Source organism: Apodemus sylvaticus, chromosome 14 (genome assembly GCF_947179515.1).
Source record: "Apodemus sylvaticus chromosome 14, mApoSyl1.1, whole genome shotgun sequence".
NCBI classification, from domain to species: Eukaryota; Metazoa; Chordata; class Mammalia; order Rodentia; family Muridae; genus Apodemus; species Apodemus sylvaticus.
Genome location: NC_067485.1, coordinates 42,008,452 through 42,023,126, shown reverse-complemented (window position 1 = coordinate 42,023,126; position 14,675 = coordinate 42,008,452). Strand labels below are relative to the sequence as shown.

Genomic DNA, 14,675 nt, shown 5'->3' with positions numbered 1-14,675 from the left:
ACTTTGAGCCTCTGACCCTCTTGCCCCCATATCCCCAAGTGCTGCTATTGCAGGAGTGTGTTAACACACCCACCTCTGCTATTAAAGCGATCTGAGGCCTACAAGCTAAATATACAAGATACACACGACTTCTTTTAAACGTTTGTTTGCTTATTTTGACCTTACTTTTACTGTGCTGGGCACGGAGCCTGGGTACTGTGCGAGAGTGAGCCTTGGCACCCAAGCCAGCACCTGCTGCTGAGCCACGTGCCCTGGCCGGCTTCGAACCCTTCCACAGACCCAGACTTTATTAATCCTGTGATCTCCTATGGAAATCCTGTGTTCTCTCTCCTCAGACCCCAAGAAGGATGGCCTGGTAGAGCTGATCCTGCAGGTTGGTGTTGAGCAGCTGACAGAGCAGCAGAAGGAAACTCTAGTGAGGCAGCTGGCTGTGCTTCTGAATGTGTTAGATTCGGACGTGAATTGAAGATCCAGGCTCACACGGACATCAGGTATGGGGCTGCGGGTGTCAGGTATGATACCTTCCCAGCACGTGGTGGCACTCAGGTGTCACACAGGAGTACTTGGCGAGCACATGAGGGCGTCCCTCGTGTCCGGGCTGCTGCCAGTCCCCTCTGCTCTCTCCCAGGCTTCCTTCATGCTGTCTGTCTTGCTCACATTTTATCACATTCGTATTCTTTTGTCGTTTTCCTTGAAGAGATGAGAACATGTCATTCTTGGTCCTCCCCTCAGGTCCCGGTAAAGGTTTGTTGGTAAAGGAGAATGTTCTGAATGAAGGAGGTAGGGCACGTCAAAGGGAGGAGACCTTAGTTCTGTTGGCTTCTGAAGGGCATGCCGATGGCCGGGGCTTGTGAAGAGCTTGTGCTGTGGGCTACTCTCTGTGTGAAGAGGTTGCTCAGTGCCACTCTCTGTCTTTGAGGAGGGTACTCAACACTTCATCCTCGCAAGACTTTTCTATGTAATTGTTTTATTTTTAAGGTCTACCAAACCAGCACCAGTGTAAGGCAGGAGATCAGAAAGAATGGCAGGATTAAAACCCACTGTTGCCAGGAGGTACACTTTGTAGCTGTTGCTGGCTTTTCTGTCTGGGTTGGCTTTCCAAAGAACTGAAATTTACTTTGAAAAGTGACTTATGAAAACATATTCTAGTTAACTAATTATGGCGCTACAGATGTTCTATGCATGCAAACCAGGGTTCTATGCATGCAAAGTAGGTGGTCAGAAATTAAGAATATATACTACCCTCCGGAGGACCAGTGCTTCCCAGGTACCCATATTGGGCAGCTTACAACCTCTTATAACTCCAGATCTAGGGTAGTCAAAGGCCTCTTCTGGACTCCATGGGAAGTTGTGCATTTGTGTGTGTAATGCATACACAGAACACTTATACACATAATTAAAAATAAAATCTTAAGCCGGGCGTGGTGGCGCACGCCTGTAATCCCAGCACTTGGGAGGCAGAGGCAGGTGGATTTCTGAGTTCGAGGCCAGCCTGATCTACAGAGTGAATTCCAGGACAGTCAGGGCTATACAGAGAAACCCTGCCTCAAAAAAACCTAAATAAATAAATAAATAAATAAATAATCCATATAGTCATGCCAGAAACTATGGGAATAGATTTTGACAAAGTCCAGCATCCCTTCATGATGAAAACACTTTTGGGTTTTGACAGATATGGACTCACCACTCCCTGGGGCATTGAGCAGATGTTAAATGCTGTTGAAATCATGATGAGTATTAATGATAAATTCTTAAGTCCTTGCTGTAAGCATTCCTTCTGCTCAACTTTCTGTAAATAAAAATGCCAGGGGTGGGACCATCTGACTCTCTAATTGGATGCTTTTGGAGTCTTGACTGCTTTGGACTAAAGGACACCTAAAGTTTAAAGTTTAAAGGACACTAAAGCCATCTTAAACACTCCATGGATGTCTTTAGATAACTATACAAAGGTAACATTGGATTTCTCTGGTTTCTGCAGGCATAGCCTTATCCAGGGTTGTTGGGACCAGTTTGTACCAGACATTGGGCTATTACAAGCTGTGGTGCTTTGAATATGGTTGGTCCTCATAAATTAATGTGTTTGGATGCTTGATCCATAGAGAGTAGCACTATCAGGAGGTATGGCCTTGTTAAAGTAGGTATGGCTTCTTTGGAGGAAGTATGTCACTGTGGGAGTGGACTTTGAGGTCTCATCTGCTCAGTCCAGGTTCAGGGTGGCATTGTCTCTTCCTGCTGCCTGTGGATCCAGACATTGAACTCCCAGCTCCTTCTCCAGCATCATGTCCTCCTGCATGCTGCCATGCTTCTGGTCATGACAATAATTACTAAACCTCTGAACTGTGAGCCAGCCCCAATTAAACATTTTCCTTTATAAGAGTTGCTATATTCTTGGTGTCTCTTCACAGCAATTAACCCCTAACTAAGACACAAGTTGAGATTGCTAATCCCAGTTGTCAACCTGATTTAAAACAATCAGCTAGGATATGACCCTCTGGATAGGTCTGTTGAATAGTTGTTTTGATTAGGTTTATGGAGACGAGAAGAAGACCTAAGTACTGTGGGTGGCACCATTCCCTAGGAGAGATCCTGGTCTGACAAAAATGGGAAAGGGAGGCGAGCGTGGGTACTCCTTCCTTTCTACTTCTGGACTGGGGATGCAGCACGACCAGCTGCCCCAAGCTCTGGCTACCAGGACTTCCTCACACCGTAAGCCCAAACCACTCCATTTTCCTTTAAGATTCTTTTACCATGACAATAGCAAAAGAACCCAGACAGAATATCAGTACCAAGAGTCGAGCCAACGTGGTGATAAACCCAACCACGTGGTTCATAGGCTTTTGAAACTTGTTTGTGGAAATAATATGTGAGAATTTGAAACTTCAAGGTAGAAAAGCTCTACAATACTATAAACAAAGCTTAAGGGACAAGAATGTTGAAAGACACACGGCCAGTGGACAGATGCCTAGCTCATAAGGTTTCAGAAGAACCCTATCAGGACTTGGGGTAGGGCCATTCATAAGATGATTTTCTGCCCATGTCCTACAAACTTGGATGAAAGTGAATTTAAAGCTAACAGAAGAGAAAATTTGAGGACAAGAGAGTGTTCAAGCTGGTGCTGAAAAGACCTCTGACTTCAACATGCACATACATACTTGCACACATACATGCACATGCACACATGCACCTGCACATGAATACCCACATGCATGCACTCACATACTCTCTCTCTCTCTCTCTCTCTCTCTCTCTCTCTCTCTCTCTCTCTCACACACACACACACACACACACACACACACACACACATACACACACACACACACACATACACACACACACACACACACACACACACACACACACACACACGATATACAGGGAGCACATACAGGAAAAGAATGCCGGGGAATACAGAAGCACAGGTGGTTCTGATGCATCTACAAGCCCAATGCCAAGGAATACCAAGGATGCTGAGAGAAAGATGTGGAACATGCCCTGTCTACAGACCGCCAGAGAGCATGACCCTACCAACACTTTGATTTGGGGCTTTGGCTGTCTAGAACCTTGAGACAAAAGATTGCTGTTGTTTTCAGTGACTAAGTTGGAACTATTTTCAGTAGTCCTGGGACAGATCTATGTATTTCTCTAGAGAAGATGTAGGTATGTTCAGTACATGAAAATATGCTCATCATATTAAGGAAATTGTTAGCTTTCCTGATCAGATGGAAAGATATCCTGGGACTCTGGAGCCCAGGAACCACACAGCTCTGAGGTGGAACAGTGTCCCAATGGAAGGGCATCCTGAGACATAGGCGCTCTGTGTGTTGCAACATGTTGACCATGGCAACTGTTTGGAGCACCGTGTGTTGCTGGCACAGATGTAAAATGAACAGATATCTTCTGGCACAGATGTAAAAAAAAAATAGCTATAGAATTAGTTACCTACACAATTATTGAAGGGAATAAAAAACTTGCATCTACATTAAAAAGTACTATGGACAGTCACAGCATGTATTCATGACAGAGAGTAAGCAACCTAAATGTCCATCAGTGGGTAGAAGCCGTGTATGGGAGCTGGGGTGATAGCTCAGTTGGTAAGGTATTTTGCCGTGCAAGCATTAAGACCTAAGTTTGATCCAGAACTCAAGTAAAAATCTGGACAAAGGGCCAGTAAAAAAAAAAAAATGGCTCAGCAAGTAAAGTCACCTGCTGCTGGGCCTGATGACCTGAGTTTAACCCCTGAGATCCATGGGGTAAAAAGAGAACTGTCCTCTGACTTCCACAGGACTGCGGCATGTGTGTCCCCCCCCCCCCCAAACACATTCAAATAAATATAAGGGGGATGGTGGTGGCTGTAGTAGCTTTCTTGTTGGGATGAAATAGCATGACCACAAAAGCACTTTATGGAAGAAAGGGTTTACCATCCCAGAAGGAATCACGTCAGAGGCGTGGCAGCGAGCAGCAGGCGTGATGGCAGGAACAGGAAGCCTAGAAATCACATCTTCAACCACAAACAGAAAGCAGGAGTGACCTGAGGTGGAGCTGGCTGTAACTCTCACAGGAGTGACCTGAGGTGGAGCCGGCTGTAACTCTCCCAGGAGTGACCCGAGGTGGAGCCTTCTGTGACTCTCACAGCCTGCTCTCAGTGATGTACTTCCTCCAGCAAGGATGAACCACTCAAACCCCCAAACAGCGTCACCAGCTGGAACCACTGTGCTCAAATATGTGCACCCACAGGGAGCATTTTTATGCAACCTGCAGTAGTGGTCGGAGGGCAGGGACAGGCTGGGGAAGGGTCCTTGGGGCTCAATGGTCATCCAGCCTAATCAATGAACACCAGGCCTCCGGGTCTGTCAAGATGGCTCAGGAATTAGGCACTGGCTGCCTTTTGGAGGACCTGGGCCTGCTCCCCAGCACCCACGTGGCAGCTGACAACTCTCTGAAACTCCAGCCCTAGCGAATCTGATGCCCTCTTCTGGCCTCTGTAGGCACCAGACACACAAGTGGCACACAGATAACACGTAGCCACACACATAAAGTAAATGCATAAATAAACAAGTCCCCCTCCCCTCCCTCCCCCCCCTTTTTTTTTAAAAAAAAGAAAGACCCTGTTTGATAAAACAAGCTGGATGTCTTCTGAGGAATGACACCCAAAGTTGACCTTTGTCACCCACATGTACACCCCCAAACAAACAATCTATACAAAGTCTGTAACTATGAGCAGAAATATATATACATAGAATGGAATATTATTTGGCAATAAAAATGAATGCTATCACAGAGCCATAGCCATCTCCCTTCTCAGCTGCTCCTGCCGGTGGCCGAGGTGAAGTGCCCTGCTGGCCGCTGTCTACTGATGTGACCGTCCTCTCTCCGTCTCTTCCACAGCACTGTGATTATATTTTACGTACAGAGTGGATCACCTTTCAAGGTTCTCCGAGCTGCTGATGTGGCCCGGAGTCTGCGCCAGCGGCTTTCCAAGGAGAAGGAGGCGTTCCTGCTTTTCAAGGTCTTGAGGGTAGACACAGCAGGTACATCTACCTCAGAAATATTAAATCAGTTGGACATGCTAATCGTGGATGAGTTTATGGGCACATCATGGGCAGCTTTAGCCTCCTGAGTGCTAGGATTTTAGGAATCTGTTATCATGCTTGGCTCATTTGTATTATCTTTTTTTTAAAGATTTATTTATTTATCATATGTAAGTACACTGTAGCTGTCTTCAGACACCCCAGAAGAGGGAGTCAGATCACATGTGAGCCATCATGTGGATGCTGGGTTTTGAACTCAGGACCTTCAGTAGAGCAGTCGGTGCTCTTAACCACTGAGACATCTCTCCAGCCCTCATGCTTGGCTCATAAGAGAGATTATTTTTATTTATTTTTTTGAGACAAGGGTATAGCCCTGGTTATCCCGGAACTTACTTTTTGATCAGGCTGGCCTCAAACTGGGAGATCTGCCTGCATCTGCCTCCTGAGTGCTGGAATTACAGGCACACATACTATGCCTGACTTCTTGAGAGACTTTTAACTCACCCATTTGTTTTGGGTCTCCACTATGGAAGTGGAATAGCAGGGATCTCGTTTTGTCTGTGGTAACCTCAGCTCTGTACCACCGTTTACAGGGTGCCTTCTCAAGTGTTCAGGCCATGGTCACTGTGACCCCCTCACGAAGCGCTGCATCTGCTCCCGGCTGTGGATGGAGAACCCCATACGGCAGTATATATGGGACGGCGAGAGCGACTGCGGTGAGTGGTGTGTGTGTGTGGTCCCGGCTTCCGGTGTGGTTCTTAGAGGTATCCATGTCTTCCTGGCTCAGAATCTACAACAGCATTCTTTCCTGAAGTTGAGGGAGCCAACTCACTTAGTTGTACGTTAAAACCTTGCCCCAGTCTGTCTCAGAGTCTCGTCTGCAAAACCTCGGATAAGATGGATTTGGCTGTTCTCAGAAACAACTGCCTTGAGACTTTCCACCTCAGATTGTACCTGCTGTGACTTAGGATGTTGGGACTTTATGGTGACACACCTCCTATGTATTCTGTTAGGATAATACAAAATGGCAGATGTGGCCCACACTGCTAGGGGTCAACCCAAGCAGGTACCAGCCCCAGGAATCACAGTCTTGCCCCATAGCCCATGCTGGTACCCTTCATCAGTTCCTCTGGAGAGAAAAGCCACCCTCTGTGTGTGTGTGTGTGTGTGTGTGTGGCATTTTTACATTTTTGTTTTGATTTTTGAGACAGGCTCTTTTATAGCCCAGCCTGATTCTGATTTCTCTATGTAGTAGAGGGTGACCTGGAACGCCTAAGTCTTCTGCTTCCACCTTCTAAGTGCTAGGATTACATATCTGAGTCACAGTACTCAGCTAGAAAGTGATTTGTTAAAGGGTAAATTGCCATGCTGGGGATCCTGATAGACATAAATGGCAGAAAGATGTTAAGAGCTGCCTGCCGTGTTCTTAACCCTCCGCAAACATCAGGAATGAAACCATCTTCAGGTCACTCTTCTAGGGAGATGGCATGAGAGTTAGTCAGGTTAAGTGTGAGACTTTGTTCCATTGGTGTTTTTTGTTTTGTTTGTTTGTTAGTTTTGTTTTTCAGACAGCATCTCTCTACATTGTCTTTGTTGTCCTGAAATCCTTTCTGTAGAACAGACTGGCTTTGAACTCACAGAGATCTGCCCGTCTCTAACTTCCAAGAGCTGGGATTAAGAGCGTGTGCCACTATCTTGGGCACCCATTGGCATTTTTGCCCCTAAGTTATTACTGCAAAGCTTAGGATATGGAAGGGATGAAGAGTAGTTCCTAAATTGACCTCTGGCCCTGATAGATCTTCATGCCACAGACAACTATGCAGACCCTTGGCTTGCTTTATGAAGACCATGCTGTGGGTCTGGGGATATAGTCTAGTAAGTAGAGTGCTTGCCAAGTATATCCAAAGCCTTAGACTCTATCTCCCATAGATAGAGTCTCACATAAAACCATGTGTAGGGTGCACACCCATACTCCCAGTCCTGGGGGTGTAGGATAGGAGGATCTGAAGTTTAAGACCATCCTTGGTTATGTAATGAATTCAAGACCAGCCTGGGTTACATGAGAGCCTGTCTCAAAAAGAAGGAAAAAATAGAGGAGAAAGAAAGAAGAGGAAGAGGAGGAAGAAGAGGAAGGGAGGAGAAAGGAAGGCGGAAGAGGAGAGGGGAGAGGAGAAAGAAAGAGGAGGGGGAGGAGGAAGGAAAAGAAGAGGAGGAGTACCACACAGACCTCTTTCTAGGGGCAAAGGTTGTTATGATTCTTGGGATACTGGAATGAACGTTTTAATATTTCATACATTTGTATATAGGAGGTATCCCTGCTTCCCCGATTCTTTTCAATTCTTTTGGATTTCCTGTTCTCAAGTCAGCCTGAACTATTTGCCTGAGGTCCCTGAGTTATGTGCCTTATGAGGTCCCTCCACCAAAAAAGCCATCACTCTACTGTTCTGATCAGCACCTAGCCTGGCCCTTTCGCCTGCCCCCCACAGTGGTCCCTGCGCCACAGCTGGCTGCTGCTCCAAGGGACTCTTTGTGAGTCGTCAGAACAAAGCTCTTTAGCAAACAGTTTATCATTGTGCTTGCGCCATCCAGCCTTTCTCTTTGCAGAGTGGAGCGTGTTCTACGTGGCGGCTCTGGCGTTGACCCTGACAGTGCTCACTGGAGCTGTGACTTGGCTGTGTGTCTGCTGCTGCAGGAGGTACCTAATGTGCTTGTTCGTTGTGTGCAAAGAAGACACTTCGCTGGGGTGATGGACAGCCTCAGGCATTGTTCACTTGAGTCTATCTCACTGCTGGACTGGTTGATTAACTGACAACCAGGTTTTAAAATAAACTGGACCTCATGAGCACAATGACGCCCTTTACAATTCTAGGCATCTGTCTAAGTAAATGGTTCAGTACTGGAGGCAGCTTTCTCATTGACGCATTCACCTTCTAGCAGGGCCTACAATTCTATATCGAATCTACTGTATAAAAATACATATTATATGATATACACAGATAAAATTATATATAAATGTACATTATACAATATCTACAGATAAAATTATATATCTGTGGTAGGACTTGAACCTAGTGTCTTGTATGTGCACTCTCCCCGAGCTATATCCCTACCCCCATACCTAATGGTAGCTCTGTCTTACATGACAGCAGAGCTGTGCCCAGGGGGCCTTCCGTGTCTCAGCAGAGTAAGACATTGTAGAAATGTGTGGGTCTATTTTGTAGATGTGGTTATATGAAGCGACAATTGCATCAGTCTGAAGCCTTTAGTCCATCTAAACCTTGAAGGGTGGCGATAGCATACCCCGGGGACCCTTCGCTTTAGGGCTTTCATATTTTTCTTCTGAGAATGGAGGTGACTTCTGAGAGGCCCCTAGGCTGACTCATTGTCAGAATCTCCCAGAACCCCATGCTCAGCCCTCAGGAGGAGTTTGTGAGGAAAGATTAGACCTCAGACAAGAATGATAGGCTCATCTTTCTATACACTGTATTGTCTAAAGATACGCTTTTAAAAAGGCACACTGAGGTCCTGAGTTCAGTTCCCAGCAGCCACCACATAGTGGCTCACAACCATCTGTAATGGGATCTGATGCCCTCTTCTGGTGTGTCTGAAGACAGCTACACTGTACTCATCCTATATATAAAACAAATAAATAAAATCTTTAAAAAAAAAAAAAAAAGCATACTGAAACTAATAGGTGTTTCCACAAAGCCTGCTCACTTTAAGATGCATTTGTGATTGCATTCCCAGCAGTGGGTGTGGGCTAAGACCCTAGGGGAGGCCCAGATCCTGAACCGTGTGGACAGGGTCCCCTCCTGAGTATGGCTGTGAATATTTTACATCTCAGGGTTGTGGTTAGCGAGTAAATGGTGCTAACTTTGTACAGCTCCTGATGCTTGCCATTTTGATCCATAATGCTGGGTTCTGACTGTACTGCTGTATTTGGCCCTCTCAGCAACCACAGGAGAAAGGGATCTTTTCCTCTTCTGGAGGTGAGGGCATGGGATACAGAAGTCTTCAATAATACTCTCAAAGTCATCAGCTAGTGAGCACTGAACTGAGATCAAGAAGCCCTTGGGGTTAAAGACACAGGATCAGAACAGTTATTGCCTGACCGAGGCACACCTTAGTGTAGCGTTCGTTCGTCTGTACGTTTTGACAGTGATTTACTCTGTAGCTGTGGGTTCTGGGACTTGCTAGGTGGAGCAGGCAGGCAGGCCTCAGACTCACAGAGAGCTGCCTGCCTCTGCTTCCTGAGTTTAGTGTAGTTTTGATGAATGTCTTCCTTTGCAGCCCATTGTGAGACACAAAAGATCCTCCCAGTTTTTATGCCTTGTGGGAAAAAGGAAAGATAGAGTTATTTCCAAGATAAGGGTGGGGCTTCAGGGTCTTATCTCTTCTGTGTGCCTTCCGTCCGGTTGCTGGTTTCAGTCCTGTGTCTCTGAACATTCTTAGTTAGCACTCGTTTGAAGGCATCTTGCTCACCCAGGTCTTTCTGAGGGAGGCATTACTGGTGGGGAAAGGCGCTGGGCCGGACACAGGTGTTGAGCATTGCTTGTCTGGACTCCATCCAGCACCTCAGTTTCAGGGGAAGCCTGTACGTAGGTGGGGAAGAGCCCAAGTGCCATTCTAAGCACCCCATCTAGCATTTCATTGTATCTTTCAGACGGAAAAGAACTAAGATAAGGAAGAAAACAAAGTACACCATCCTAGACAACATGGATGAGCAGGAAAGAATGGAACTGAGGCCCAAATATGGTGAGACGCTTTCCTTTGCACACCTTACTCAGGCGCTGGCCAGAGTCAAGCTGGGCGGAAGGGAGAGTAAAGTGGAATCAATAGTTAGGACAGAAGAGCAAGCCTGGGAATCTGCAAGGAAAGACAGACAGCATCAGTCCCCTGGGCAGGATGCCTGAGATCAGGCTCGCGGTGACTGTATTAGGAAGTTAATGAAAAACTGGCGAGTACTCTGAGGCATTAATGGGTGAGGGGATTGCAAGTACCTATTGGAGGTTGAGCCTCTGCCAAGTGACCCCAGAGCAAGGACTTCTCTTCCCTCAGGGTGTCCCTGGTGCCTGGTTCTTTTCTACTCTGGCTTGGAGGGAGACAGGGCATGTGGCCCACCAAGCACTCTTGCCCAGACTTCTCTTTGATAGCTGCTCCCTTGACATCTGGCCCCATATGCAGCAGTAAACCATCTGGCCTTTAAAAGCAACCACTTCCCATCATTTCTCAGTCAGCTGCGGCACTTGAGAAAATTGTCTTCTCAGAGTGTATTGACTCATGTACTCAGAACGCTCGAGTCCACTTCAGTTAACCTTTGGATTCTTACATATTAACCATCACTTACGTATCGCGCCTCTGAGGCTGTTCGGTGATGATTCTGTGAGTTTTTTCATGATTCTGGGTTTATAGGTTAATTCTTATAGAGAGGCATGGTCAGCTTCAAAGCTGTGAGACGCAAAATGTTAAACCTGCTGGTGAGAGGCTCAGTGGGTAAGGGTGCTGTATCCAGGCCTGACAATGTAAGTTCTATGCCTGGTGATGTCTGGAGAGAACTAACTGCTACCTTAATCCTCCGGCCTCCACATGTATGCTATGGTCCTGCACCCCCAGAAACCTTCATATTTTCCTCTTAGACCTTATGAGTTGGTTGATATTAGGGATCATATCTTAATTCTCTTCTTTGTTTTGATTCCCCCAGATTCAATTCATCTATCAAAAATATTTAGTGGGGTTAAACTTCAAAGTCATAGCAGCACTTACATGTTGAAAGCTCACTCTGTGCTAAAAGCTGGGCGAGGGCTTTACCATGAAGGGTTTCACAGGCGCAGTTTCATTCCGTCCTCACCACAAACCATGGGTCGGAGCTTTGTCACCTTCCCGTAGATGAGAAGAGGTTAGGTATCTTGTCCAGGATCTCGGAGCTGGTGTCATAGCTGGAGCTCAAATTCAAGGTGACTGACACCCACCCGAAGCCTCTGTCACGACAACCCACCTGCCGTGTAGCTTGAAAGGCCAGTCAGAGGGCAATCCACAGTCCTCCCTGGAACACTGGGGAGCAGACAGACTGAAGGACAGCTGAGAGGAGAAGTGCTGTCTGTGTTCATGCTCTTCCTGCTTCTCCCCAGGTATCAAGCACAGGAGCACGGAGCACAACTCCAGTCTGATGGTGTCAGAGTCTGAGTTTGAAAGCGACCAGGACACACTATTCAGCCGAGAGAGGATGGAGCGAGGGGTCCTGAAGGGTTCCCTGAATGGCTCTGCCAGAAATGGAGTTTCCTTCGGTTATTACTCAAAGGACAGATAACAGGCTGCGGCGACGGAGGGACCTCATGAGCCTGTGGCTCAGTACCAGACAGTGGGAGTTAAAACCCAGAGCTGACTCCTGCTTGGCACAGTGCATTGGCCACCCTCCCCAGGGGCCTCGCTCTGAGCTCCACGCAGTGATGAAAAGACCCAGGTTCTTGGGACTTTCAAGACCCAAAACAAAAACCCTGCTTATTCAACTGATGCTCGTCAACAGAGAAGAGGGGTGCAGAGAACCTCTGTGGCGTCTCCTGCAAAGTTCTGTGTCTTCGTAGTGGGCACTTTATTTACTGTCCGTAATGAAACTAGGCTAACACCTATTTCTATTTATACAGCCCTGTAGGAAAGGCAAGTTAAGGAGGGTTGGTTTCTCTGTAGAAGCCATGACTGCCTTTAAGAGCCTTCCAGAAAGGGCTTCTCAGAGGACCTGCAGGATCAGCTTGCAGTTCATCTTTGAGGCAGGAACCTTCTATGTGCAGCTTCCTGTCTGGGATGCAGCTGGCTGTGTCTAGCTAGAAGGTCAGGAGTTAAGGAAGCATCAGAATGTAAGAACGAGGCAGTAGAGATGGGGACCGCTTGAAGGACCTATATTTAAAGTTCACGGGCCTTAACATTTACTTTCTCTAAGAAAAAGAAACCACAGTGGGGCTTCTTTCAGCCCCAGTGGACATTCAAACCGACTGATTATTGTAGTAACTTCTATTGAGTATACACTGTAGCACTGCCACGGAAGGGGGGACTCGGTGACCACAGACATGTCCCCAAGCTCTGAGATATGTTCCTAATGAGAGGAACATGTTCACCAGGCCCTGAGCTCCTACAAAGACTTTCCACTGAGATAACTGGACAGAACATTCACCATGTATGCTTAAAAACTTAAGGCACTGGAGCTATAGCTCTACGTAAGACCTCACTTCTCTTGCAGAAGCCTGTGGTTCAGTTTCTAGCACTCACGTGATGACTTGCAACTGTCCAGAACTCCATTTTCAGGAGGTCCAGTGTCCTCTTCTGGCCTCCAGCAGCAGCAGCAGCAATGTATAGAGTTCATACATGTGGGCAAAATACTCATGCACATAAAAAGGAATTATATAATGTCCCCTAACAAAGTGGCACCCCAGAGCAATGAACTGGAGCTAACTGCAGCCTGAGTTAGGTGTGGATCATTGGTCATTGCCCAGGTGCCCATGACCCCAAGGCTGTTGGCCTTGGCATTAGGGCGGAAGAGCCAGTACTTCCTGTCTTAGCTCCAGGAAAGGAGAGCAAGGTGGAGCAGGAATTCAGTGCTAGCCATAGCTACACAACAAGTTTGAGGGCAGCCTGGACTATATGGGATCCTATGTTAAAAAAAGGTGATGGGGCGGGGGGGAAGAAAGGTAGAAGAATTAGAACCACAACTTAAATTTTAGTAATTGTTTGCTTCTGGAATTTTCTATTTCAGTTAACTATATAATATAGTTAACTGAAAACTCAAAAAGAAATCCAGAGGGCCCACTGTTATTATATTTTACTGGTGGAATGATCGAATTAAAATGTGTAGGAATGTACTTTTATTTCAAAAATAATATGTTTATGTCTATATATCATAGTTCAATATTATCTATAATGTTAGAGGAACAGTGAATTTTTTTAGCACTAGTATTTAGCTTCATAAACAGAATCTTCCCTATGCACAGACCAGGCTGATGCTATTTCTGTGGGTAACTGGACATTTCTGGCACAGAGAACAGGCCCAAGTTAGAACGATAGAGCATGGCGCTGAAGCCTGCGACCCCTGCTGCTTTATGTGCACGAGTGCGCATCAGTGTGCATCGCTGGTAGTTGACCTTTCCAGTTATTCTTGAAACATTCCTATGTCGTGGACACCCACCGAAGGTTGAGATAGCATAAGTAATTTTCACAGGGTCAGAGTCCGCGGTGGACCTGGGAATCCAGTGCCATGATACTTCCCAACTGCACGAGGAAGTCCAGGCATGTTGGAGAGCAAATCCTGGAGAACCTTCTCGAGCCCTGAAAGTTCTGTTGCTAGGATGAAGAGGAAAGCTTTGCGTGTGCCTAAAAGCTAAAGACGAAGTGGCAGGTCATGGACCTGGCTTCTCCCGCTGGGGCGTACTGTAAGCCACCCTCCCTCAAGGTTTGCAGTGGGTTTGCTGGTTGTGTCCCTGGCTATGTCAGCCTGGTCTCTCTGATCCATCCATCCCAAAAGAACCTTGAATCTACAGTGAATCAAAAATAAACATCACATGGTTACTGGAAAATGGATCCTGTCTTGTGACCCACTGGGGGCTAAAAAGGGGGTGGGCTAGCCCCTCGCGTCCATCTTGTGCTGTTTATAACCAGTGATCTTGGGACCTGAAGACTCTAAGAGCTGTTTATATACAGAGAAAAACAAGTCTCTAGAGCAGTGGCTCTCAACCCTCCTAATGCTGAGACTGTTTAATACAGCTCCTCATGCTGTTGTGACCTCAAGTACAAATTATTTACAAATTATTGCTTCTTAACTGTAATTTTGCTAGTTATGAATCATAATGCAAATATCTGGTCTATAATTCCTATGGAGGTTGCAGCCCACAGGTTGGAAAACTGTTGTAGAGTATTGGAGAGGGCATTTTATAGGCCTAGAGGCTGAGAACACAGCTAGTCACTGCTTTACAAAAAGATTCAAATGCCAGCATTCCCCAACTGAGTGGGTTTAAAACTCCTAAAAGAGAGATGGCTCAGCGCTTAAGAGCACTGACTGCTCTTCCAGAGGTCCCGAGTTCAATTCCCAACGGTCACATGGTAGTACATAAGCATCTGTAATGGGATCTCACACGCTCTTCTGGTGTCTGAAGACAGCTACAG

At 46.5% G+C, this 14,675-nt stretch overlaps 1 protein-coding gene across 1 annotated transcript in view; it reads left to right on the top strand.

Moving 5' to 3' along the window:
* Kiaa0319 (KIAA0319 ortholog) overlaps positions 1-12,381 on the top strand; it is a 42,424-nt gene extending 30,043 nt beyond the window's left edge. The window contains 7 exon segments of the mRNA XM_052156880.1: positions 336-461; positions 464-491; positions 5,386-5,528; positions 6,122-6,244; positions 8,133-8,223; positions 10,192-10,283; positions 11,657-12,381. Coding sequence (XP_052012840.1) covers positions 336-461; positions 464-491; positions 5,386-5,528; positions 6,122-6,244; positions 8,133-8,223; positions 10,192-10,283; positions 11,657-11,835 — 782 coding nt within the window. The 3' untranslated portion in view covers positions 11,836-12,381.
* Positions 12,382-14,675: the final 2,294 nt, after the last annotated feature.